At 40.5% G+C, this 27,652-nt stretch overlaps 3 protein-coding genes across 4 annotated transcripts; 1 reads left to right on the forward strand and 2 right to left on the reverse strand.

The window, feature by feature from the left end:
- On the forward strand, positions 7,889–13,062 carry LOC8079887 (uncharacterized protein At1g04910). 2 transcript variants are annotated; one of them, XR_002446647.1, is made up of 11 exons: positions 7,889–8,540; positions 9,305–9,377; positions 9,498–9,565; positions 10,081–10,169; positions 10,405–10,602; positions 10,708–10,912; positions 10,987–11,154; positions 11,495–11,662; positions 11,878–12,068; positions 12,530–12,736; positions 12,848–13,062. XR_002446647.1 is itself a non-coding variant. In XM_021445650.1 (10 exons), exons 1-10 carry the CDS (start codon positions 8,121–8,123, stop codon positions 12,666–12,668), a joined length of 1,719 nt encoding a protein of 572 aa, XP_021301325.1. In that variant the 5' UTR covers positions 7,889–8,120; the 3' UTR covers positions 12,669–13,062. The 2 variants fall into 2 exon arrangements, 1 of the variants encoding a protein (XP_021301325.1); XM_021445650.1 differs by having other exon boundaries at positions 12,530–13,062.
- LOC8079888 lies at positions 17,987–22,484 on the reverse strand. Its single transcript, XM_002442856.2, has 7 exons — positions 22,458–22,484; positions 22,279–22,386; positions 19,203–19,306; positions 18,774–19,108; positions 18,555–18,657; positions 18,387–18,457; positions 17,987–18,301 (listed from the first exon to the last, which is right to left on the reverse strand). Exons 1-6 carry the CDS (start codon positions 22,482–22,484, stop codon positions 18,454–18,456), a joined length of 681 nt encoding a protein of 226 aa, XP_002442901.2. The 3' UTR covers positions 17,987–18,301; positions 18,387–18,453.
- Positions 23,747–24,646, reverse strand: LOC110429860. Its single transcript, XM_021446547.1, has one exon. The coding sequence runs from the start codon at positions 24,387–24,389 to the stop codon at positions 24,003–24,005; it is 387 nt and encodes a 128-aa protein (XP_021302222.1). The 5' UTR covers positions 24,390–24,646; the 3' UTR covers positions 23,747–24,002.

The raw sequence follows: 27,652 nt of genomic DNA on the forward strand, positions 1-27,652 counted from the left end.
CTTCAGAAGTTGTTATTAGTTGTCCTGGAATTGGGGTAATCATCTTTGTTTGAAAATTTACTCGGTGAAAATACGGAAGTTGTCGAGATCTCTATAGATCGGTTGGAAAGTTTTTTTTTCTCAAATACGCAAGAGCGTTGCCTATAATTTGTATTAAGGAAAAACGAGTTAGAGTAACCGGCTCAGCCGGTGCACTGCGTGGTTACATTTTAAAGGAAGCAAATAATTTGTTTCGTTTACCTCAAAAACCAAAAAGTTTTTAAGATTCTCTGTCATATCGAATCTTGCGGCACATGAAGCATTAAATATAGACGAAAATAAAAAACTAATTACACAATTTACCTGTAAATCGCGAGATTAATCTTTTCACCCTAGTTAGCCTATGATTGGATAATATTTACCACAACAAACGATTTTAGGCCGATTAGCTTATGCAACGTGATATATAAGGTGATCTCAAAGTGCTTGGTGAATCGATTTAGACCCATACTGGACAGTATCATATTGTCCCAGGCAGGCTTATTACAAATAATGCTTTGATTGCTTTTGAATGTATTCATATGATTCAAAGAGGCAGTGGCAGGAATTTTTGTGCGTATAAGCTGGATTTGTCGAAGGCGTATGACCAGGTTGACTGGGGATTTTTAAAAAGCTTGTTGGAGAAGCTAGGCTTTCAAAGTCAGTGGGTGCAGTGGATCATGACTTGTGTTTCGACTGTATGCTACTCAGTACGCTTCAATGGAGTGCCGTCGCGCTCCTTTTCCCCATCACGTGGTCTACGACAAGGTGATCCGCTCTCACCATATTTATTCTTGTTAGTTGCTGATGGTCTCTCTACTTTGTTAAAGCACAGTGAAGGGCTTGGTGAAATTGATGGCCTCAAAGTTTGTCGGAGGGCACCGAGTGTGTCTCATCTATTGTTTGCAGATGATAGTTTATTGTTTTTCAAGGCGAACATGGAGCAGGCCCAGGCTGTTAAGTCAGTGATTACTACTTTTGAAAAAGGCTCTGGACAATTGCTAAGTCCAAACAAATGCTCTTTGCTGGTAAATGAAGATCTGGATGGCGCAGTCTCGGAGCAGGTGCGCTCAGTTTTGGGAGTGGAAAGAGTTGATTTTGAGGCCAAGTACTTGGGACTGCCAACTCCAAATGGACGGGTCCGGAGAGGGCTATTCCAACCCCTCGAGGAGCGCTTCCACAAAAGAATGATCGCTTGGAAGGAAAAATATTTATCTGCAGCAGGGAAGGAGGTGTTGATCAAATCGGTGGCTCAGGCCTTGCCAATTTATATTATGAGTGTTTTTAAACTTCCTCTAATCTTGTGTGATGAACTCATGAAGCAGATTCGTGTTTTTTGGTGGGGTGCTGAAAAGGGTCGAACGAAGGTGCAATGGATCCCATGGGAAAAATTGATGCTGCCGAAGGGTTTGGGTGGTATGGGCTTTAAGGATCTTCGCTTGATGAACCAGGCGCTGCTCGCTTGTCAGGCCTGGAGACTTGTGGCTTTCCTCGATAGTCTTTGTGCAAGGGTGTCGAAAGCTAAATACTATCCCAACAGTAAACTGCTAGACCGGGCTCCGGCAGGTGATGCGTCACAGACATGGAGAGCTATCGAATATGGTTTGGAGCTGCTAAAACAGGACGTCATTCACCGGATTGGTAATGGAAGATCAACTCAGATTTGACGAGATAATTGGCTACCAAGAGGGTATGGACTGAAACCGATTGGTCTTACGCGCTCTTGTCGGCTTCGATGGGTGCATCACCTCATTGATGACAGTGGTGCTTGGGACGAAACGGCTGTTCAGAGGTATTTTTTTCCTTGTGATGCTGTTGAAATTTTTAAGATCAAGCTGCCTGCTCATGAGACCCCAGATTTTGTGGCCTGGCATTATGAGAAGACGGGTTATTTTTCTGTTCGCAGTGCTTACAGATTAGCTGTCCGTAATTTCTATGGGGCTGTTAATATTGCGAGTAGTTCCAGTTCTGTTGAAGGTCGGGCTGGATGGAAGAAATTGTGGCAGATTGATGTGCCATCCAAAGTCAATGTCTTTGCTATGAAGGCTGTTAACAATGGTCTGCCTACTCGTGTTAATAAGAAACATCGCCACCTTGACCAGCAGGATATATGCCAGATATGTGGGCAATATGCTGAAGATGTTTACCATGCCTTGGTGGCTTGTCCACATGCTGTGTCCCTGCGGCTGGCTATGAGAGAGCACTGGGTGTTACCGTCAGAGCAGATGTTTGCTAAGGCTGATCCAGAATGGTTGATGATGCTGATTCACAATAATTCCTCAGAGGTACCGGCAAATGTTTTTATGCTCTTTTGGCACACTTGGAGTATACGAAATAAGGTGATCCATGAGGATATATGTCCTTTTATTGCCAGCTCGGTCACCTTCCTAACCAGGTATATGACATCTGTGAATAATATCCGACAACAGACTGAGCACATGGATGCCAAAGGAAAATATTGTGCAGTGTCTGGGGCTAGTAATGCTCAGAGGCAGATTCCAGTTCAGAAGAGGAAATGTTGGGTGTCACCACCGCAGGGTTCTTTTAAGATCAATGTTGATGCTGCGTTTGATCAGCTATCTGGTGATGCTGCGATAGGGATTGTGATTCGAGATTGGCAGGGTTCCATAAAACTTACCGCCTGGCGCTTTTTATCTCATTGCAGGGACGCTGAGGAGGCCGAGGCGACAGCATGCTTAGAGGGCCTTCACATGGCTTTGAGATGGCCACATATTCCCCTCATCCTAGAATCTGATTGTCAGTCGGTGGTTGCCAAATTTCATGCCAAGGGCTATGATCGTTCTGCCCTGTGGAATGTCTTTGCGATGATGCACGACGCCGGCAGCCAGTTATGCAAAGTAGAGGTTGTTAAGATTAGTAGGGATCAGAATAATTTGGCGCATGAGTTGGCGCGTTTTGCTTCTAGGTCTAGGGAGTGTCAGTGGTTTTTTTGATTGTTTTCCAGATTGGGTTGTGTCCCTCTCTTGTAAGGATGTTACTTAATTTTAATAAAGTTGTTCCGTTCGCAAAAAACAAACGAAAATGCTATAATAGTGAAATTTAAAAAGTTTTCACATCTAAACAAGATCTTGATAGGGCTCCAGCTCCAGGTCTCCTAGTGCATTTCCGCTAGCGCCCTTAACCCCACCGCACCGATCCAGCGATCCGCTTTCATCTTGATGATTTGCATGATTTGCAGCAGCTCAGCGATCGTCGCCATGGAGTTTAGTTATCATGTTATCATCCAATTTGTTGTTTATTTTGTTCATCAAACCTAAATAATCAGTCGAAGATATTTCACAAGTATGCAAGCAGAGAGAGAGAGAGAGCTGGTGTGATTCAGCTCCAAGGCATTATGGAAGCTTTTCCCTGAATCTGCTACCTGGTGTAAAATACTGTATCCGAAGTTGTGAAGCCTTCTTTCTAGATTATGTGGTGCATCCCGAAGCAATTTCTCCGTCCAGAAAATAGTTTAATTTAAGAATAATACCGAGTAAAACTATTTTTAATTTGATTAAGTTTATAAACAAAAATCAATATTTCTAATATTAAATAAATACCACTAGATTCATCATAGAACCTGTTTTATGTAATAAAATTTAAAACTAAATTATGTCAATTTGGTTAAACTTTAGATACTTCGACCAAGAACTGAGATTACATCATTTCAGAATTAAGTCCTGTTTAGTTTTCACCTAAATTTTTTTCATCTCGTCTCATCAAATGTTTGGACACATGTATGGAGCATTAAATATAGATAAAAAAAACTAATTATACAGTTTACATAAAAACCGTGATACGAATCTTTTAAGCCTAATTAGTCCATAATTAGCCATATAACACACATGTGCTAATGTCAGATTAGTTAGACTTAATAAATTCGTCTTGCGGTTTCCATACGAGTTATGTAATTAGTTTTTTTTAATTAATATCCAAACACCCCTTCTGATATTCCATACAACATCTTAGTCCTTGTTTAGTTCACGATTTTTTGGGGGTTTGGCTACTATCGTTTTTATTTAGCAATTATTGTCCAATCATAGATTAACTAGGCTCAAAAGATTCATCTCGCAAATTATAAGTAAACTGTACAATTAGTTATTTTCTATTTATATTAATGCTCCATCCATGCGTTCAAAGATTTGATGTGATGAAGAATTTTAAAAAATTTTAGATATTAAACCAGGCCTAAACAAGATCTCATGTGATATTCAAAAACTTTTCACCCATAAATAAACTAAGGCCTTGTTTAGTTCCCAAAACTAATTACGCAGTTTATCTGTAAATCGCGAGACGAATCTTTTGATCCTAGTTAGTCTATGATTGGATAATATTTACCACAAACAAACGAAAATGCTACAGTAGCGAAATTCAAAATTTTTCTCAAACTAAACAAGGCCTTAGAATTGGTGTAGTAGTACATGCTAGGAAGTAGTAGGAACTGGCTCGCTCTGGCTAGAGCAGGACTGATGAGTGAACAAAGACGATGGTGAGCTGCAAAACGTTTTGGAGCACGCATGCTTTTTCTGGCTCGCTCTGGCTCTGGGTTTTACTGTTCTAGCCTTTTGGCTCTTGTGTAGAAAAGCCCAGCCTGGGAATGGCATTGGCTTCCGCAGGAGCAAGCAACGGTCGGCAGCTCACCCAAGAGGACAGACAGGGGCACAGTGATCGAGGCCGTATAGATGCAGATGCAGATGCACTATTTAGGCCTTGTTTAGATCTATTTTTTTTTGAATTTGGACACTGTAGCACTTCGTTTTTATTTGACAAATATTGTCTAATCATAGAATAACTAGACTTAAAAGATTCGTATCGTGATTTACAGATAAACTTTGTAATTGGTTACCTTTTTTATATATATTTAATGTTCCATGCAAGTTTCGCAAGATTCGATGTGACGGAGAACCTTGTAAAGTTTTAGGTTTTTGGGTGCATAAACAAGACCTTACCCTCCTCCTCGGAACGAGAGACAAAGACAACAGGTGTCCGTCCATGGCGTTGAGTTTGCAAAATTTTTTAGATTTTAATATTGCAGTATTTTTATTTTTATTTGATAAACATTGTTCAATCATAAAATAACTAGACTTAAAAGATTTGTCTCACGATTTACAGATAAACTATGCAATTAGTTTTTGTGACGAAGAATTTTGAAAATTTTTAGAACTAAACAAAGCCATAGTACTGCTACCCTACTACGTATAGAAATTTGTTTTGACAGCACATGCATCCTGGATACACAATAATCTACAGTCAGGTGATATATTTTCCTGAAAAAAAAAGGCCTTGTTTAGTTCACCCCGAAATTCAAAAAGTTTATAAGATTCTCTGTCACATCGAATCTTGTGGTACATGCATGGAGCATTAAATATAGACAAAAATAAAAACTAATCACACAGTTTGACTGAATCTTTTGACCTTAGTTAGTCTATGATTGGACAATATTTACCACAAACAAATGAAAGTGATACAGTAGCGAAATCTAAAAACAAATTTTACATCTAAACAAAGCCCGAGCATCTTAAAATTTTTTTCACATCTAAATAAGGCCCGAACATCGTAAAATCAACGCGGTAGTTACCGCCAGATTTTTCGCGCCGTCTTGTTTGGTGGCAGTTAAAGTGCAACAATGGTCACTACAGGCAGCAGCCGCCCAGGTCTTGGTTGGCAAACTGCAATTATATCGATAGTTAATAGGATAGTTTATAATTTATTAAATTAGACTAGAAAAGAACGGCGAGTATCTATTTAGATCATCCTTACTATCTACCGACCATCAATTGGTGATTCTTTTTTTTTGTTTTGACGTTGACATGATGAGCCGCTAAAAGGAGGTTAACGAAACCTCCTGGTCCTCGATCTGCCCTTAGTGCCGGCTCCACTCCTGCCACTATCTTCACGCACGGCCGGGGGGCTTTGCGTGCTAAACGCCACGGTGTCCTGTCCACCAGACCATCACCCATCGAGAGGCGCACCGTTGAAACTTGAAAGTTGCGGCACCCGATCGAGTCCTCCAAAACAAAACAAAAATATTTCTGGGGAGCTCCGTCAACTTCATAGATTTCGTGTGCCGGTCTTAGGGCGTCTTAAAGGGAAGCTGTGAAATCGCTAGCGATGTGAAGGTGAAAGAGAATATAAAAAGAGAAAAATATCAGTGAGGAGCGCATTGTGTCAGAGACCGTAAAAATATTGGAGTCCATGCGAGACTATCGCTTCAGTAGTCGCTAGCGAGTTCGTATTCTCGTCCATGTGGAATAAAATAATATATTTGCTAGCGACGTCGCCCACCGTTGCGGGCGCCCTTAGGTCTCTAGACGCACCTGTGTGCGTGTGCTATCTTGTCAATATGGCAATGCCAACAAGATAGAGGAAAAAAAGGAGAAGCAAAGTTCCGAATAAAACATTGTTTTAGTGCACCATTAGAGGTGATACAAGATAGCACACCAATGGACGTTATCAAATAGATGTCTCAATGTGATATAGGTTAAAATGTTGTTTATGGTTATAAGAGCATCTTTACCAGATTTCTTATGCTCTCCTCTATCCCTTAAATAAAAAGTATAACAACCGCAACAGATCTCCTATCCCTAATTATCTAGGAAGATCTCCTAAATCCACCATTCTCTCTCCTCAACAAAGGAGAGACCTCTCCCTCTTATGAATCAGGATGAGGATTTAGCAATCTGTTGGAGCAAAAATATCTCATATCTTAAGGCACTTTTGAGAGAACTCCTAGGACAAGAAATACGAGATCTAGTTGAGATGCTCTAACTCAACTAAGGCTCTATTTGGATCCCTTGGCTAAAATTTAGCCCCCCCTAGCCGCCTAAAAGGAAGAGCTAATATTTAGCCCTTTGGATCCAAACAATAGGTTATAAGATGAGCAAGTATAACAATTGGCTTATAGTCAAACTAATTAGTATTTTTACTGATGTGGAAGAGAAAAAGAAGAAGACACAAGAGAGCTTTGTTCTTATTCAAGCACCAAGCTGGGCACGAAGGCATATGTATTATTAGTGGGCCTAGATAAAAGTGTATGTGAGTATGAATAGAAAAGATAGTGCATGACTTGGTACCATATAATAATAGAAAAACTCTTTTGTAGATAAGTAGAAGACAACTATTATATAATTTGACTCTTATATCTTAACTTATAGCCAAGTATTTGGCTCTATTATTATCTTGCTCTAACTAGGTAGGAGTTGAGGTCATGCATTTAACCACCTAAATTGAAGTTCTATATATTCGACTCAAATCTAGGTATCTGTTTTCTTTTCTTAATTAAAAAAACACAGCCTAGTCACATTTTTCATCTTTTTTAGTCACATTTTTCATCTAAATCGAGAATTTCTGGGCTTAAACTGTTGTTCCCTTTCCAAACAACATGCTAGTTTTAAGTACATATACTTGTTACAAAGGAGAGAAGAATAGATTTTACGAAATTATAGAAAAATATAGATTGATTTGGTTTTTCTACCTAAGCTTATGACGCACCTGAATATCCGCTATTATAAATAGCGAAAACGATGTACCCACAATAGCCAAAAAAAGAAAAAAAAACTTATAATCTCAATCGGGAACTCACGAAGTAAATTTTAAGCAATGAGAATGATCCAGGACGTGAGGGTGTTGAAAACAATTTCACTCGCAATCAAGATGCACACGCACTTAAGTCTTTTAGGCTTGTCGCATGCATGAAAAGCACCAAATCCGGCTACACACAGTAAGAGCACAAACAATCAAAGCTATTTTAGCTAGCAGTGTGCGTAACAAGGCGATCCGAGGTGATCCCACCATGACACGTCATTTTTTGCCCCCACGCAGATTCTGACGGTTACGCACACAAAACCACCTCGCGCCGCGCTTCTCCATTCTCTCGTCGCCTCGTCTCGTCTCGTCTCGTCTCGCTTCCCCCATCTCCATCTGCTTCCACCTCCCCCCACTCCACCCCTGCAGCCCTGCTCCGCCCGCCCGCCCGCCATTAATTCCGGCCGTTCCCACATCCATTCCATCCAGCTTTCCACCCCCACCCCACCAAGCTCGCTCACAGGGCACACACACACACCACATGGTCCCGCGCGAGCCACGCCGCCGCTGACGTACGGATGTCCCTCGCGAGTGCGGGTGCGGCCGCGGCGCGCAAGCCCGCCGCGGCGTGGCGGCGCCCGGGCGGTGTCGGCGGCGGGCGCGGCGTGGGAGTGGCGCGGAGGCGCGCCGTGGCCGCCGCCGCGGCGCTGCTCCTCGCGCTCGTCTACGCCGCGGGGCTGCTCGTGTTCCTCCTCGGCGGGAGGCTCTCCGGCGGCGGAGCGACGGCGGGAGGCCCGGGCCCCGCGGCGGTGACGGTGGCGTCCTCCCTCCGCCGCCGCACCCGCCCCGCGGATGCGGAGCCACCTCATGCTCAGCGCGGGTCGGTGTACCGCAGCCACCTCGTGTTCGAGCGCCTCTGGCCGGCCATGCGCGACGACGCCACGCTCGCCGCGTCCGCTTCCTCCCTCTCCGCCTCGGCCTCGTGGCGCCGCAGCATGGTGAGCGCTGCTGCCTCCTGCTGCTCCCGGGGGGGTTTTTTGTTTTGTTTTGTTTTGTTTTGTTTTTGCCTGCGGGCGAGGATTTCGGGTCCTCGCGTGCTTTTTGCCTGCTCCTTTGCCCCCCAAAAAAACGCCCGGTCTCTTGGTCGATTTTGCTGCGAGGATTACGCGAAACATTCGGCGAGTTTCGCCACGCTTTTCCTGCTTCCGCTCTGCGAATTCATAGGATGCGTGGGCAATGTGTTCTGGTTTCGTCGTGTCGTGTTCTTGCAGTCAGTTTTAGCTCAGTTATACAAAAGAAATGCTTCTTGCTTTTCGGGCCGCCCCTGCCATTTCTTTGTCGCCAGTTTCGGGCCATGGATTCTGGCGTGCATTTGTTTAGTACTCCTATATCGTAGTACCTTATTTAGTTATTTCTCCGATGCTCAAGAGTTCAACGTATTCCTTAAGTAACAAACTGTCTCATAGCTGTATACTTTGCCAAACAAGGAACCTAATGCTTGCAGTTTAAGCCTCTTTTGGTTCCAAACAAGACAGGCTTCGGATACAATCGCCTGGAAGCCAATCAGTAAACTTCTGCTATTCAATTTTATTTTTAAATAAAAAAATTAGGCCTTAGGACTTCCCTGGCAAGTGGCAACGTGTTCACATGTAGATTACCTTATTGCATTGCCTACTTTTGTTCGTTATGGGAACCAATCTTTGACCATTTATTAGATGACGTTGCTCCTAATATTTACAAATTATCGTTTTGGCATATGCAGTTAATGACATCACATTACCAGAATTCTGGGGACCCATGGATGCCTTGTGTCAACAGTAGGCTGACTCGATCAGGTACCATTTTGAAACCTTTGTATGGTTTCGTAAATCTCAATAACTGGGCAAAACAGAGATAGCCAAAGCATGGGTTTAAGCCAATTCTCATAGGATAAATGGCACTTTGGTCATTTGCAGAGTTGCCACCCTCAAATGGCTATCTCATGATAGAAGCAAATGGTGGTCTAAATCAACAACGGCTTTCTGTAAGTACCAGGACTGTTATTCTTGAGCAAATCTGTACTTATGGTTCTGAGTAGATACATATACATAGCCATTGTCTTATATGAAAGTCCAGTGCCTTGTGAATCCTTGGTCCACCAATAAATGATTTGGGCATTCTTGTTAGTGTACACTGTACTCAACGGAGCTGGCTTTGTTTAACAGTTTTGTTATGAAATCATGGAACTGGCAACAAGATATAATTTGTCGAGGAAAAAAAGGATTATTTCATTGGAGAAGCAGGAGCTTAAAATTTCTTACCTAAATGGAAATCCTCGGTTGTCTAGGACCTGCCGAAACAGTCTGGAGTATGACTATTATCTTGACTATCCATATGTGCTATTATATGTTTCTTTGTAAAAATATTTCTTCTCAGCCTAACTTTTGATTGCTGCTGTGGTCCCTGCCCATTAGCTGTGATGCTAATCTTATTATATTTCTTAAGTTCTTGGAATCTTCACTATGTTGAGTAATTATTAACTCATGTTTTCGATTGCAGATCTGCGATGCTGTTGCTGTGGCCAGCTTGCTTAATGCAACTCTTGTGATCCCAACATTTCATCTGAATAGCGTCTGGCGTGATCCTAGGTAATTATTTATCTGATTATTATGTTGTTTCCTTGCAATGATTAAACACCCTTTTAGTCTTTCTGTTGGCAAATACTTGTTTAAGAGTCTGAAGCAGTTTGTCTAAGTTCTAAACATTAAACTGGATATTTTAATATTCTGATTTGAGAATGATCGTTGGTATTGCTTCTGCACTTCTTATGAAGCAGTTTCATGAGGATATAGATAGTCATCTGACCTGATGTATTTCTTTCAGCAAATTTGGTGATATATTTGATGAAGATCATTTCATTGAGACACTCAAAGAACATGTAAGAGTTGTGAAGAAACTTCCTGAAGATGTTTTGCTGCGCTTCAATCATAATATCAGCAGCATACCAAATATGAGAACTAAAGCCTATTCATCTCCAAACCACTATGTGCAAAATGTTCTTCCAAAACTGCTGGAGTTAGGGTACAGCCCCCCCCCCCCCCCCTCGGCTGGAAAGAATAAAGAGAGCTTGATTTATCTGGGGCAAAGCCAATGCATGAGTTTCATTTTATTTTCTGTTCTTTGCAGGGTTGTGCGCATAGCCCCATTCTCAAACAGATTAGCCCTGTCAGTTCCATTGAACATCCAGGCCTTGAGGTGTTTGGTAAACTACCATGCGTTAAGATTTGCTGAACCAATAAGAATTCTCTCAGATGACTTGGTTGGTCGAATGACAAAAAAGAGTTTGTTGACTGGTGGGAAGTATGTCTCAGTGCATCTTCGCTTTGAAGAGGTTTCAAGTCTCTTATGCGTTCACAGTTATGGCAGCTTTTTTTTTCCATCCTACTAATACCGTGTATGTTTTAGGATATGGTAGCCTTTTCATGTTGTACATATGATGGTGGCTGGAGGGAGAAAACTGAAATGGACAATGCTCGCGAAAGGAGCTGGAGAGGGAAGTTTCGTCGGCATGGTCGAGTGATAAACCCTGAGGCAAACAGAAGGGATGGAAAGTGTCCTCTTACTCCTTTAGAGGTTAGGACTTAGGACCTCCTATTTCCTTTTTGTCTTTGTCTAGTACAGACACATTTTGAGTCTAGGCGTCTTAGGCTGTACAGCTCATGGGAGTCAAGCATTTTTTATGTTGGACAGACAGTTGCTTCGTATGCACTGAATCATGCAGTTAGTATTTTCTTCAAATTGTTATAGCCTTGGTTACTGCATTTCCCCTGCTTTTTTGTATTCAGTTAACAAGTCAGGTTAGTTGGTTAAGCTTCAGGTTATCACTGTGGAAGTTGTCTTTTGAAAAACATTTCAATATGTAAAAGGCGTTTACTGAAGATGATATATGTCCTCACTAAATGAATTTATGCAGGTTGGCATGATGCTACGGGGCATGGGATTTGACAATACAACCTCCCTATATGTTGCTTCGGGTAAAATATACAACTCTGAAAAATATATGGCTCCTCTTCGCCAGATGTTCCCTCTTTTAACGACGAAGGATTCTCTTGCTTTGCCTGAAGAACTTGCTCAGTTCAAGGTATTTCTTGCACCCGCACTCTGAAGTTCTTCTAATATTGAACAAATATGCATGCATGATGGTGTTACATTTACTACATATAAATTTGGAACCATAAATTTGGAACCATTTGATGTTCAAAAGTATCTGTTTCAGTTGAGGACAGAAGGTAGATTAAATGCTGCTGTTCTATTTGATGGACTATGTTATCAAACTCACCGACCAATTCTCTATAGGGGCACTCATCTCAGCTAGCAGCGTTAGATTACACTGTCTGCGTTCAGAGCGAAGTGTTTGTGACAACTCAAGGGGGGAACTTCCCTCACTTTCTGATGGGGCACAGACGCTACCTGTTTGGGGGGAATGCGAAGACAATAAAACCAGACAAACGGAAGCTGGTCTTATCTTTTGATGATCCCAATATCAGGTCAGTTTGAGCAGTCATCTTACATTTTTTTTACTGATAATACACATTATCAGTAACTGTAATCAATCAGTCTGTCACTTGTTGCTAGTTAAGTCAAATCACACAGAATAATTTTCATCTTTGATTCCATTCAGATGATAATTCTTTGCTAAAGCAACTGCTTAAAATAATATGTTTTGACCAATGGTCGACTTAGGCTATTGTTCATTACCTAACCAACTGCTTTAATGAATATATCTTTCCACCTACCCATTTGAACTGATCCCTGAATTTTTGACACCAGATGCCTTTTGTAGCTTTTACATACTTTTCTGAATATATATGTCCAGTCAACAAATTGCAGTGTACCTACGATTTGGCCTTCAAATGTATGGCTTGATAGGCAATCTTTGTTCTGGCAAAATTTGTTTAGAAGTGTGTTATTTATGCTAGTTTTTGTTTAAATCCTTTTAAAATCTCAGATGGGATCAGTTCAAGCAGAACATGCAGGAAATACTGCATCACAGCGACATGAAGAGCATTGCATTCAGGAAACCAAACGATTCGGTGTACACGTTCCCAATGCCTGAATGCATGTGTCAGCAAGATGGGATGATATAGGCCTGACAGAATAAACATGAGGCAAATCCTTTTGTGTTTTGGTTTTGAGACTGATACCACACAGATAGGTAGGTGTAGGCAGGTAACTTGTACATTCATAATAACCTGTAGGTAGTGTCACCATATGCTTGAAAGACTGACCAGGGATTCGCTGATTCATGTTGGTTCCACTATTCTAGGGTGGTCTATGGAGGACATACAGTTGGGGGTTGGGTTGGGCTGGGCCGTGGATGTTGACATCAATCACAACACTTGGACTTGAGAGAGGGCTTCTGACAAAATGAGACCCTACCTTCTTGATTGTATATGTAAAGGGGATGCCTAACTACAAAGGGGAAAAAGACTTTCTGATATAATATACCATGGAATTTACTTGTTCTTACATTACACTTAATCTTGTTCCTGGAATCTTGGCAGTTCCCTGTTTTGTTTCTGCAGATGCTGCTCTTGGGCAATGGATCGTCACTAACTTGATGAGTAATTGTTGTTATATTTCACGGTACAGGAATCTGTATTGTACTGCTGCTTCCTATCTTTATGAAAATCGTGAGGTTTCCCCTCCACTTATATATATAGCCATAGGTATCAATTCAATGGAGAAGAAGGAAACAAAGTGTCTTTTAATCTGAATGACATCGTTTTCCCTCGGCAGACATTAGGTTTATCCATCCGGTCTTATGTAAATTCAGACACTTTGAGATTATAACAGCTGCTATCATCTGCAGTACATACCGACCATAGAATTGCTTCAATCTGAAGACACGGGAACCGGCAACACATCTCTCATGCTTTTTTTTTTTGAAAAACAACAGAAACATACCAAGATGAGAGGTGGAAAATCAAATACAAATGTAGCAGAAGTTATCAAAGCTTGAACGAGTTTGATTTAGCACACAACTAAAAATGATCCGTGAGCGCAATAGATGAATGATATGACAAGACACAGCAGTAGAGTCCACGACGGCACGACGAGATGTGCATGCTGAATTGTTCGTTTGGGGGTAGAAAGTACTATTAGCTGATTTTTTATAAGAGAAAAACACTGTTAAATGACTGGTAGATTTGACTGATAAGCTCAAGCAAACAGAGATTCACCATGTTTTCATTTCTATCTAAAGTTTTATTTGATTTTCTCTCTTTTTTATTTGAATTTGAATTCACCGTGTACTAGAAAAAGAGAGTTTAAACAGGAACCGGAAGGTGCAACAAACCGGAAGGAGACCCGGCCGGCGGCCAGGAAAAAAAAAAGAAACACCACAGGCGGCCCAACCAAATGGCTAAAGCCCAAAGTGTTCTAGTGTTCTCATCATGCAAGCAAACTCTAACACGCAGCATTTTTGTTACCGAGATTCCAAAAGCAATGGGAAATGCGATGTTATTAAAGTACTCCCTCCGTCTTAAAAAAATGCACATCTCATTTCTTGATAAGTCAAACTTTTTTTAAATTTAACTAGAAATATATCAAACAATATTAATATTTATATCTACGAATAAGTATATTATGAAAGTATACCGACCACTTGATTAGGCGCTTTTAGAAAAATGAAATTCATATTTTTCATTGCGCCGGAGAAAGTTTTTGGAAAAGTCGCACGAGCGAGAAACACTCGTCGAACGCTGGATCAGACAGCGTCGGACGCTGGACCTACGTCCAACGTATGCAGCACAGTGAGGTGCAACTCGTCATGTGCGTCGGAGCGTCCGGTACTCGCACTGTAGCAGGAGAGTTTCGTCTGAAAACCCACCGGGCGCTGAAGGTGCGTCCGATGACGCTTCGTCGGACGTGTCTGCCGGTCCTGTGAGTTTGCAGACCTCTCTGAATAGCGTCCGGCGTGAGGTGGCGTGTCCGATGCCTGACATCCGACGCTTTGTGTTTCTGAAGCGTTAACGTTCGAGTGACCGTTGGCGATCAATGGTGCATGTTCAAAGACACTTGGCAGCAATTGAGCGTGTGAGGCAGGCGAGCGTCGGAGCATCCGACGCCCCCGCAGAAAGCCCTAACGGCCTTGGGGGCTTCTCTCTTGCTCTTTTGAACACTTAAGATATACTTTGAGCTAGAGAACACTCTCTCCACTCATCTCCTGGCTTGATTGCTAATTCTAGTGAGATTGAGTGAGATTAAGTACATTGCATTGAGAGTTCCATTTAGTGGCACTTGATCCTTGAGTTTGTTGTGGATTTCTTATTACTCTTGGGTGTTTCCCGACACCCTAGACGGCGTGGAGCAGCGGAGGTGTTGAGCTCATATTGGAGATTGTTTTGAGCCTCACCAAGTGATTTGTGAGGGGTTCTTGAGCCTTCCTCGTGAGAGATTACAATTGGCTACTCTAGTGGATTGCTTGTGGCTTGGAGGATCCCCATCTTGTGAGTAGATGTGCGGCACCTACTGAGGATTTAGCTTTGGATTGTCAATTAGCTCGTGATCTATCAAGTGGGTGTATCGCCACAACGAGAACTAGCTTGCCGGGAAGTGAACCTCGGTAAAAAATCTTATGTCATCTCTTGCTGAGGATTTTCTCATGTGATTGTAATTGAGTGATTGTTTGGATATATCTCTACTCTACAATGTCGGTATAATAATCACTCTCCTCTCCTTTACTTCTTGCAAACCCTGCTAGTTGTTTAACTTGTGTAGCCTGGTCTTCTTGTTTAGGGGTGTAGCTTGCCCTTAGTTGTAGTTTGTTGTTGTGACTTAGTGTTTAACCGTCTTGCTAGACTTGTGTAGGCTATTCACCCATCATCTAGACTTTTGGACCTTTCACTATTTACTTTCCCTTTTATTCTGAAAAAATTGTATTTTGGTCCATCATTTTACATAATAGAACTAAACATTATGCATTTTTTTGGGTAAAAAGGTGGCTATTCTCTATATTGGATTTTGCCTTGAAAAGGCCAAAAAAGTCCAATAGAGCCTCAAAAGACCCTAACGAGGACAATAAATTTTGTATTTTGAATGAAACTAAACATAACTTTAAAAATTTTAGCATTTTACATTTCATCATCTAAAGTAGCTAGCATTTTACATTTTACATTCAGTGGGAAACTAAACACACACTAAACTGAAAGGTGACGGCACAAGGCACAACACAGTGCGTTTGGTGGAAATCAATTAAGTGTTTACAGTTCAATAGTTCATTAAAGTCTTGTTTAGTTCCAAAATGTATTCAAAAGATTTCAAGATTCTCCGTCACATTGAATTTTACGGCTCATGTATGGAACATTAAATATAGACGAAAACAAAAACTAATTCTACAGTTTGCCTATAATTTGTGAGACAAATCTTTTAAGCCTAGTTCATGATTGGATAATATTTATTAAATACAAACGAAAGTGCTACATTACCAAAAACAAAAAAAAATTACCAATTGAACAAGGCCTAATTTGTTCAGTTGGCAAAATTTTTGGATTTTGGATACTCTAGCACTTTCGTTTGTATTTGGTAACTATTGTCCAATCATGGACTAACTAAACTTAAATGTTCACCTTGCAATTTACACTGTGTAATTAGTTTTTATTTTTATTTATATTTAATATTATCGTAAGATTCGATGAAACGAAAATTTTTAAATTCTTTTAACTAAACAAGGTCAAAGAAGTTGCAGGCAGGCTCTGGAGCTGCGATCCGCCAACCATGGTCGATCACCTGCCGACTGCCGCGACGGCGACGACGCCCAATGCAATCTGTTCCTCCATACCTTGACTTGCACAGCTGCTGCAGTCGCTGCTCCTCATGGGTGGTGCAGCAAGTGCAATTCAATGCCTGTCAGGAGTTAGATCTGGAGAAGAAGAACCCTCCATCTCCATGTGCTCACAACCCAACACCAATAGATACGTAGATAGGATCAGGTAGTATATTACTTAGGCCTTGTTTAATTTTCCAAAAATTCTAAGATTCTCCGTTACATCGAATTTTTAGACGAATATAAATTAAAAAAATAATTAATTACATAGTTTGTTTGTAATTTGCGAGACGAATCTTTTGAGACTAATTAGTCTATGATTAGATAATAATTGTTAAATACAAATGAAAGTACTATAGTAGCCAAATCCAAAATTTCTCACCAACTAAACAACCAACTAAACAAGGCCTTATTACTCTACTATAAAAAAACAAGAAGAAGAAGATCCTTTAGGCCTTGTTTAGTTCTTTTCCAAAACCTAAAACTTTTCAAGATTTCCTATCACATCGAATCTTTAGACACATACATAAAACATTAAATATAGATAAAAATAAAAACTAATTACACAGTTTATCTGTAATTTGCGAGATGAATCTTTTAAATCTAGTAATTAAACAATATTTGTCATATATAAACGAAAGTGTTACAGTATCCGTTTAAAAAAAATGGAACTAAACAAGACCAGTTTAGCCCATGTCGCATTGCCTTCGTCGCTTGAGCTCAGCGGCTTTTCGATTTATTTGTTCTTGTACTTTATCATGCACAGAAAAAAAAAAACCCTTCTGTCAAGAGTAACGATGGTCGCTCTCTCACTGTTCAAGGACACTGGACGCATGCATACTAGTAGCGGGTAGCATTTGTTGCCCGTAGTATTTCATTTTCACCATACGGGCTCTGTGTACTGTACAAGTGTTCCATGCGGAGTAGCTTTCAGAGTCTTTGAAGCTAACGTGGCCGCTTCAGTGTAGATTCTCACATTTTCAACGCATCATCATCATTTAAAAAACATGGCACGGCTCCGTTTTTTTCTCACATTAACATGCAAGAAAAAAAAGGACAAGGGCGCAAATTAAATTAAAGGAGATGCAGCGTGAAGAAGAACACCAAAATTCAACACGGCCAAGTAGTGCTTCGGCACTTTCACATATAAAGTCTTGTTTAGTTCACCTCCTAAACCAAAAAGTTTTCAAGATTCTCCGTCACATCAAATCTTATTTCACATATATGAAGCATTAAATATAGACAAAAATAAATACTAATTATACAGTTTATAGACAAAATTTTATAGACCCTAATTAGTCTATGATTAGACGATATTAGCCACAAACAAACGAAAATAATGCTACAATAACAAAATCTAAAAAAATTTCGCATCTAAACATGACCATAGTGTGGTTGCATTGCATTGCTGGCCGGGTTGGCAAAGTAGTACGTACTAGCTAGAGGTCCGTCAGTCGATCGGTGGCCATCACCTTTTGGAGGCAACACAGGCATGCCTGCCTGCCTGCCTGCCTGCATGGTTTGGAAGCAACTAGTGGAGGGGCGCGCGCCATCGCGCGCACGTGGAGACAGAATTACGAAGGCTAAGTAGCGTTGTAGTTAAAGGATATAGTGTGGGCCAGTACACATTGAGAGAAATTGTCGATTGAAAGATACTAAGTATGGTAGATCATGATTGTAATATTACATAAGTTATCACAACATTATACGGATAGGGTTCACAGGTTTAGCACTGTTATAATTATACATAGGGTGATGAATAATAGGAGGTGTAGTAGTGTTCACTGCTTCATAGTTCTATACATCAGGGGTAAGGTCTTGGTTTATGTACATAGCGATATCGAGAGTAATTATACATGTTCATTTCAAGGTCGGTAGTGATCGCCCAATTATCCTCGTATGCGGTCCCAAAAGCTGTGTTTGTGGAAGGTCCGGCCATGTTGTTGGATCAGTCTGTTGGAGAAAATACTCTGTAAATTTTTTTGGAACTATGAGTTGTGTTTTGAGCATCTGTTATATGAGCGTTTGAGAAATGTACCTGAATCCATGCATTCCATGGTTGGTCTATGCTGACCATCAGAACTCTATTTTCATGTGGCCTTCTTCTAACTGACATATCTCCGAGCGGTAATTCAGGTGAGGTGTTTGAGCAAAGTGAGCAAGATTTAGTAAAACATTTCAGAATATTAGTGTTTTATTTACCAACCATGAAAGCTCTGTGCTCAAATTGAGAACCCATTGTCGTGGCTCTGCTCTTTGTAGTTGATGTGTACAATGCTCTGGAGATCCTCCTTGTAGTAGCTTCTTTGCTGGAAAATAAAAAAACGTCAACCAAAGTTATGCTAGGATTCCCAGTGATTTGATTATTCAGTAAGTTAACTAAATGGATAACAAAAATGAGCTCCTCATGCATTAGTTGGTTTACCTGCAAGTTTGTGCCAGCTGTTCCATCCTGAAAAGCATACTGCCCATTGGTTGGTTGGTTGTCGAAGACGTTTGGAACGGACGACTGGAACACATCTCCTTGATTGCTGAATCAAAATCCTAAGCTGGAGCTTTCCAATGAGAAGACCGAGCTTGTCAAAGGGCCATAGGCTTGGAACATCTGAATGTTGCCAGCGACATGTAAGTAATCTACTAATTTGGTCGCTTGGTCCTTCACAGGATGGAACATGGGGAAAGTTTAAACTCGCATCTTTATATAGGAGGGTAGGCAGGTTGCTGAAGTCAATTGGGGTCTTACAAGCTTCATGAAGAGAACTGGGTTAGAAAGCAGTGAAATCGATAAGAATTTGGAAAAATGGAATTTTTATTAGGTGCATCGCACAGTTTGAACTGGGGCTCTGCTACTTACCTCAGGCCTGTTGTTGCTGCGATTGCACCTAGCTTATGATTTCGTCGAGCCTCAGCACCTTGCCAATCATCCAAGCAAAGATGGCGGAAAGAACTAAGTAAAATCTGTAGCTAAGGGATTGAGCAATAAGATCTTTGAATACAATCTTTTTATTACGATGCCACCACTATCCATCAATAAAGATAATACAGACAGAGCTATACGGGTAAGAATGTAGAGATGAAATCAAAATAAGGAGTACACATGTCATTTTTCTGCCAAAATTGATGGGAGTTGGCAACTTGAGATCAGTGAAAAAGAAGGGAGTTTATGACATAGTAGTACACAGTGTGACCCATATTAGCATGTGTAGGTCCTGTGAAAGTCAAAACAAAAGGGGAAACAATTTAGGAAACCGTGGCATCTTAACTGAGAAGACAAATCAGCAAAATCATTTAAAAAAGAGAAGCACATGGCCAAACTAAGGTGAGTCTAGGAGGTGAGAAGAAGAGGGACATGGAGTGGCGGCAATGTCCAGCTGAGATGTAGATGTTAAAACCATGCCATGTATTTTCAAGATGTAGGGGACAAATTTATGGATTTTAAAAAAGATGTAAGCAGGACCGGAGTAAGTAACTCTACATGAAAAATAGTTCTAACAATGACAACTAACATTGTCAGTGTCTGAAAGGTATATTGATATGGCTAACATTACAAATAGGGAGAAAGTGCATCAAAGGAAGATAGACTTGGCAACCTACAATTGATAGTACTGCACAGGCATATTGAAGGAACATTCGTTGCTACAAATGGGGCATAAGGCAAGTTTCCAACATGTAAATTAATTGCCTTGTGCTTGATGTTTGTCACACAGTTTCGTCCAAGTAACCTTTAAGTGTGGACTGTTTTTATCCAATATTATATTTTAATGGGAGGAGGGTCAGTCCACAATAATAAAAACTAAAATGTAGCAGGTTATCTGAACCAACTAATCTTACCCCTTACCTTAACAAACTTAACAGAAGGGTCTTTGTCCCCACTACCTAGCCATCCATTTTGCAGCTTCTAATAAGGTTCATTGATCTTCCCCTGCTTCTCACATAATAAATGCCTAGCTGCAGTTATAGGATTATCAGTCAACCTTTATTTTGTAGACTAAAACAGTGGGCACCATGGTAGTAGTATCTATGTAGCATATTGTCGGAATAGTAAGTATGGTAGCTTAGACTGGCATATACATGCAATTCTAATGTTGCCTCTAGTTTGTCCTGTATCTCGTAGATGCAGACACACAAACAAAGTGTGGCAGTCATCCATCACACCACTATTTCGTGGAAGAAAATATATGGGGCCAAAACACCAGAATGTTGAGTAAATCTAGTATCATATCTATTGAGCAGAAAAAAAACTTAATAATAATACTATCATTTTATCACCAGTTTAAAAAACAGAATGAAATTAGATGTGCAAAGGTTATTTACATGAATCACATGAATGTTGATCATATTCATTAAACGAGAATTTAGAAGAACTGCAAATCTCATAAGAGGATTTAACATTGTTATAAGCATCAACTACCTTATTTTGGTGAAAATAGAGATTTAAAATATCCTGTTTCCTGAAATCTATCAATATAGAAAAGTAGCTTTATGGGCCCGAAGGGTGATGGGGTCGAAGGTTTATCTTTAGAATAGTTTATGAAACTATGAGGTGACTAATATCTATCTCTGTATAGTAGGACATCATGATTTTCTGAGTTAGTAAGTTTCCCTGTTGAAGTCCAAGGTTTCTACCTAAAGGTTCGATCATATGGCACTGGCATATTTTTGAAAGGTAAAAGTTATGTAATAGAAGAAATGAAGGGTACTGTTATTTGACCCGTATTTGTCTAATTTCTTTTTTTTCTAGGTATGGCGAAAGTACTACTGTATGAAGAAAATCATAATGTCACTTTAAAAACAAACTCTAAATCCATAATCCTGAGATGATGCAGACAAAGTGAAATTGGACTTTCTTTTGTTCCCAGAAGCCTGTGACCATCTGCATCAGGATTGATGAAAAAGAATACTAAAGGAGTCAATTAAATCAGCATAACAAATAAGAATAATAAAAAAGAAAAAAAGGGTTAAGTTACAACACAATAAAAGCGTTGGCAAAACAGCCACCAACATACAATGCCTTTTCAAAAATATTTAAAGCCAAGTAGAGATACTAAACAAAGCCACATCTAAATCTAGCCTGTAAGTATATTTATAAAATGGAAGTTTGAACTAACATTTTTCCCATTTCGCTACACACTCTAGGATGTTGACATGGTAACACATGGGATAGGATAATGAGAACAGAAGAGTGATAATTTTTTTGTAAGGTACAAAATAATGGTTTACATGGCATTGAAAGTAAGAGAATCTCCTTTTTTCTGTGCAAATTTATTTAGCCAAGACATATATGTTTGTTGAGTCCACGTCTAAATCTAGCCTGTAAGAACTTAGTTAATTAGCTGCAGAAGGCTAAGTATTAAACTTCGACCTGTCAAAATGAAATAAGTACACAATAAAGTAATTATTGTTCCAATATCCTGGAAGTTCGCATAGTTATGGTCTATATAGCGAGATCCAGATTCATGTATCTAGGATTCTGACTTCCGGGGTTCTCTTCAAAATGCACAAAGCATCATGCAAGGACCGGTCAATGTCATAAAGCATGGAGTCATTTGGGCGTCTATGTGATATGGAGACTCGCACAATAGAAAACCTAGCACTATGTAATTATCTCCAAATTTAATTTGTTTCACTTAAAATGACAAAAAAAAAAATCTACACAATCCAAATTGTTTGGTCCATGCAAAAAAACGCAGAGAAATCCACACCACAGGAGCAGGCCAACTGATGCCGGTTGCTGTCATCCGGCTGATGCCAGATGCGCCGAGCAGCCGTGCTGGCGGACGTGAACCACCAGGTGCAGGCGCATAGTGCAGCCAGGCACCTGCTTCAAGTCGCCCACTAAGGCACAAATGCCGGCCAGGGCGCGCCCGCAAGGGAGAGGGATTTGGGGGAGGAGCCATGGGAGGAAGTAGGAGATGAAGAGGGTGACGTACCGCCAGATGCCGCCGAGCCACCGCCGGTGGCGGCGAGGAAGATGCAGGTAGGGTTTCGTCGAGCGCACGCCTACCGGCGGAAGGAGGCAGCTCTAGGAGGAGCCGAGCCTACGGCGAGCAGTGGGGTCCGGTCGCGCCGCTCCGTGGCAGTCGAGGATGGCCACCGTGGGGGCGCGTGCCGCAAGGGCGCTGTCGTCGCTGCCCATATCGAGAGGGAGACGGAGACCGACCGAGCGAGGAGGAGAAGGGTCGAGACGCAGAAGGCTCAGGAGGTGGAGCGGAAGCTGTTGTGTATATTTGCTTGTCGGGATTCTAACGAGAAGTTATAGAAGCCGAGGATAAGCTGGAGAAGCCAAAAAGAAGCAGAAGAAGCTGCTTTCGGTAAAATCCGCTTCGATCAATCTGGACCGTTCATCGAGAGATCGTACGGCTGTGTGAATTTCAGGTGACGTGGACCCTGCTTCTTCACCTGGAAGCTGCCGGATGGTTTGGGGGAGAATTGGCGCCGCGTTGCTCATCACCCCGGCACCGGCACCGTACCGCCGCCCACTTTTGTGGGTTGATTGTGCGCAGCGCAGTGTGGTGTGTGACCCGGGCAGGGCACACCACGCAGATACCGCACTATACGTCAGTGGAGCTGAAATTTCATTTCACTAGCTTCTCTGTTCTCTTTCCGGCTGAATTTGACATTTTGACCTTTTGAAAATTGTTGCGTGGTGTCGACGATTACGCACACCGTCCTACGTTTTTGCCTTTACACAAGAGTACAAGACGATGCATGATACGGTATTGCAGTTAGTTTAGGCCTTGCTTAGATGTAAAAAGTTTTTGGGTTTTAACACTGTATCATTTTCGTTTTTATTTGACAAACATTGTCTAATTATGGACTAGTAACTAGGCTTAAAAGATTCGTCTCATGATTTACAGATAAACTGTGCAATTAGTTATTCTTTTTATCTATATTTAATACTTCATGCATGTGCCGCAAGATTCGATGTGACGGAGAATCTTGTAAAGTTTTGGGATTTTAGGTGTATCTAAACAAGGCCTTAGTTTATTTACAATAGTGAATGTTGAATGTCCGCATGCATGCATGATGCAACGTTAACGAAACAGGTTGGGACGACTATGACAGTTGACAGTAAAAGGTACTGTATATCACCACTATATCAGGTACGGTTACATCATATACTCGCCCGGATTGGAAGAGCTGCAAGTCAACAATCAAGGAAGAAATTGCAAACTCATCATCTCCCTCTGTTTCACAGGGCGACGAACTGCAAACCGAAATGAAAAAGGAAAAGCTTTGGGGGTTTCAGTTTCTCTGTCCCTTCTAGGCCTCGTTTCCTTCTATCCAAAATCCAAAAATGCGGTATTGCAGTTAGTTTATTTACAATAGTTAACGTGGAATGTCCCGATGCGTGATGCAACGTTAACGAAACAGGTTGGTATGAGTATGACTATGACAGTTGACAGTAAAAAGGTATATCACCACTATATCAGGTACGGTTACATCATATTCTCCCGGAACCCGGATTGGAAGATCTGCAAGTCAACAATCAAGGAAGAAATTGCAAACTCATTTAATTTGCTAACACCTCTGTTTTCACAGGGCGACGAACTGCAAACCGAAATGAAAAAGAAAAGCTTTGGGGGTTTCAGTTTCTCTGTCCCTTCTAGTCTTCTTTAGCAGTTAGCACTACTAGTACAGTTTCGCCGTCGGATCAACAAGAAACGGCGGCTCCTTCTTCTTCCTGCCCCTCGTGGCTTCCTCCGACGAGCTCCATCTGGTCGTCGAGGTACTGGTGCAGCAGCCGGAGCCGGAGCCGGCCTCCGCCGGCGGCGTCCACCATCGTGCTCTCCACCTCCAGCCCGCGGCCGTCGCCGTCGCAGCAGCCACGCGATGCTCTCCTGCTGCTGGCCGTCAGCGTCACCAGCTTCCTCCTCACCCTGACGAAGCGGACGGCGGCCACGGCGCAGCAGAGCGGCGGCAGCCAGAGGAACGCCAGCGCCAGCACCGCCGGGACCAGCCACAGCGCCACAGCGGCCGCCGCCACCGCCCGCCACCACGACGTCGGCGGCGGCGGCGGCCCGGCCCCAGCGCCGCCCATTCGATCCGTCTCCGATCCTTAGCTTCCCGGCCGGAAGAAAACCGACGACAACCCCAGGCTTTGCTTGCACGGATGAAATGAAAAGAAAGAAAGAAAGAAAGAAAGAAAGAAAGAAAATGGAATGGACGACAGCCCTGGGCTTTGCTTCTGAGCAGGAGTAGAGATTTTTTCCCCTTTTCTGTGAGGGTTTGGAATCGAAGTCGAGTAGCGGCAAAGCGTTCTTTCTTCACTTAAACCAGGGGAATGAAGGTGTTGCTTGTGCCAGACGGTTGGGCTGCACTGCAGTTTTGGGTCTTGTTATTACTTCTCAAAAAAAAATTACAAAAAATTTTAGCCGTCACATCAAATCTTGCAGCGTATGCATAGAACACTAAATATAGATAAAAATAACTAATTGTACAGTTTATCTCTAATTTGCGAGATAAATCTTTTGAGTCTAGTTAGCCTATAATTAAATAATATTTATCAAATATAAACGAAAATAATACGGTGGGTAGCAAAATTTTTTGAACTAAACAAGGCTTGCTCGATGTGCCTCCCGGCGGGCTTTCGACGCGTCGCCGTCTTTGAGATCTTGCTTTCTTCGAGAGGAGAAGGGATCGCGGCCATGGGCACGCCATCTGATTTTATCCTCCTTTAGCCGGCTGTCATGATCTCTATTTATTTATGCGCTCCATATCCATATCTTCTATAGCTGTAATAGTACGTAGGTGCTGTCATATTCTCATATCCTAATAACGTCTGATCTTCAAGATGTCACTCCGGTGCGCACTGTAGCTGCAGTTATCAGAAATAATAGAAACTAGACTGCATTCTGATTTTTGGGACTATATTTTTTCCCTTAGCATTACATGCATGAGGTTCTAGAGACAAGGCCGGTGCTGCGGCCCTGGCTCTGCCCTTCATTAACATGATCCCTCGTCTAGTTTCTTTGTCATCACATCACTCTAGCTTAGGGCATCCACAATATTCATAAAAAGTTATACTTAATAAGCATTTAAGCCAAAGGACTCTAGCTCAAGCGGCTGAGCTTTCCAACGGCACCTCTCAGGTCCTGAGTTCGAATCCCCGTGGGAGCGAATTTCAGGCTGAGGGTAAATAATAAAAATCCTCTCCCTAGCGTAGATAGGGCTCGGGGGTTTTTTCGCGATCGGGAAGAATCGCTTTCTTCTTGCAATAATCAAATACCTACTCCTTCCTAATTAATTGTCGTCTTATGCTTCCGTACCATAAGTTTTAACTAGATTTATAAAAATATGTACAATATTTATATCTTTAAATAAATTTATTATGAAAAATGAATTCAACAATCTATCTGATATTAACTAAGTATCATAAATATTGAATTTTATATAAAAATAGTTAAAGTTATTTTTTGAAAAACAAGAATGATAGTTATTTAGGGATAGAAGGAGTAGCTATTTGTTATTACTCTCTCCATCTATGAAAAAAATCAATTTCTAGAGTTATCTTAAGCTAAACTTTTTAAACTTTGACCAAATTTTTAGAAACAAATGCTAAAATTAATGATATCAGTTAGTATCATTAGATTTATCATATAATATATTTTTATAGGATGTGCAATTTTATATTATAGATGTTGTTACTTTTTTCTATAAAGTTAATCAAACTTATAAAAGTTTAATTGACATAAATTCTAAGAATTGATTCTTTTGGTAAGTGGCACCACGCGACAAGCCTCTCACAACAAAAAAATGAACCATAAACTTATGGCTTGGCCACGTGTGTGTAGTGGGGACGGGGAGAACGAACGAGGGCCTTGTTTTGTCAAAAAAAAAAGAACGAGGGTCTTGTTTAGTTCAAAAAAATTTTGCAAACATTTTTAGATTTTTCATCACATCGAATTTTGTGGTACATACATAAAACATTAATATAGATAAAATAAATAACTAATTACATAGTTTGTCTGTAATTTGCGAGACGAATCTTTTGAACCTGGTTAGTCCATAATTAGACAATATTTGTCAAATACAAACAAAATTGCTACAGTGTCTATTTTACCAAAAATTTTAGAACTAAACAAGGCCCAGATGAGAATAACATTATATGGATTCTGGTGTGCTATTCTCTCCTATAGATCCCCACCATGGATGGATTACACGTGGCATCTTAAAAAAACATACCTATGTCCTTCAAAGCAGTACCTTATTTAGGCCTTGATTAATTCATTTTTTTACAAAATAGATACTGTAGCATTTTTGTTTGTATTTGACAAATATTGTATAATCATGGACTAATTAGACTCAAAAGATTCGTCTCACAAATTACAGTGCAATTAGTTATTTTTATCTATATTAAATGCTCTATTCATGTGCCGTAAAATTCGATGTGATGGAGGATCTGGAAATTTTGTAAATTTTTTTTAACTAAACAAGGCCTTAGATCGAGTAGATTAACCATATGGTTAAATTGAAGGTATATGTGTCATCATTTATGATAGGGGTTCACGAGAGAGTTAGACCCCAGCTCTATCCAATTTTATTTCGAGGCATGCAGCCTGCCGTCATGCGCTAGGGCTGATCACCGGAGCGGGTGGGCTTGAGCCTTCGCAAGAGCCACTACTTAAACCACTTCAATAATTCAATAATAATAATAATAATAATAATAATAATAATAATAATAATAATAATAATAATAATAATAATAATAATAATAATAATAATAATAACGATAACGATAACGATGATAATAGCGATAATAGAATAATAATAATAGTAATAATAATAATAATAATAATAATAATAATAATAATAATAATAATAGTAATAAGAATAACAACAACAACAACAACAACAACAACAACAACAACAACAACAACAACAACAACAACAACAACAACAACAACAACAATAATAATAATAATAATAATAATAATATTATTATTATTATTATTATTATTATTATTATTATTATTATTATTATTAAAAGTAATAATAAAAGTAAGTTCCTGTAACTTATTTTTTTTAATCATGCGGATGGCGAGATGCCCGTGAATCACTCGTTTAGGGGCTATAGTTTTTTTTATAATTAAAATCATGCACAGTGTTGGATCTCGAATGAATGCACGCGTAGGTGGGATGAAGAGAAAGTTAAGGCGTAACTTACCAGAGAGTAACTTTACTGTGCTCTTAGCATTAGCCTTGTTTAGTTCGTGAAAGGAAAAAACTTTTAAGTACTGTAGCACATTTATAACTATAGTAATTAATATTTAATTGTTAATTAATTAATTTTAAAAGATTTTT

The sequence above is a fragment of the Sorghum bicolor genome, chromosome 8 (assembly GCF_000003195.3).
Source record: "Sorghum bicolor cultivar BTx623 chromosome 8, Sorghum_bicolor_NCBIv3, whole genome shotgun sequence".
Lineage (NCBI taxonomy): Eukaryota > Viridiplantae > Streptophyta > Magnoliopsida > Poales > Poaceae > Sorghum > Sorghum bicolor.

Excerpts from the sequence above, each read along its gene's own strand:
- LOC8079887 (XM_021445650.1), top strand. The coding sequence starts at position 8,121 with ATGTCCCTCGCGAGTGCGGGTGCGGCCGCGGCGCGCAAGCCCGCCGCG. Across the intron at positions 9,566-10,080 it reads TAAATCAACAACGGCTTTCT|ATCTGCGATGCTGTTGCTGT; the intron begins GTAAGTACCAGG and ends TTTCGATTGCAG. Across the intron at positions 10,170-10,404 it reads AGCGTCTGGCGTGATCCTAG|CAAATTTGGTGATATATTTG; the intron begins GTAATTATTTAT and ends TATTTCTTTCAG.
- LOC110429860 (XM_021446547.1), bottom strand. The coding sequence starts at position 24,389 with ATGGGCGGCGCTGGGGCCGGGCCGCCGCCGCCGCCGACGTCGTGGTGG.
- LOC8079888 (XM_002442856.2), bottom strand. The coding sequence starts at position 22,484 with ATGGGCAGCGACGACAGCGCCCTTGCG. Across the intron at positions 19,109-19,202 it reads GCAGCAACAACAGGCCTGAG|TTCTCTTCATGAAGCTTGTA; the intron begins GTAAGTAGCAGA and ends TTTCTAACCCAG. Across the intron at positions 18,658-18,773 it reads CAGCTGGCACAAACTTGCAG|CAAAGAAGCTACTACAAGGA; the intron begins GTAAACCAACTA and ends TTTATTTTCCAG.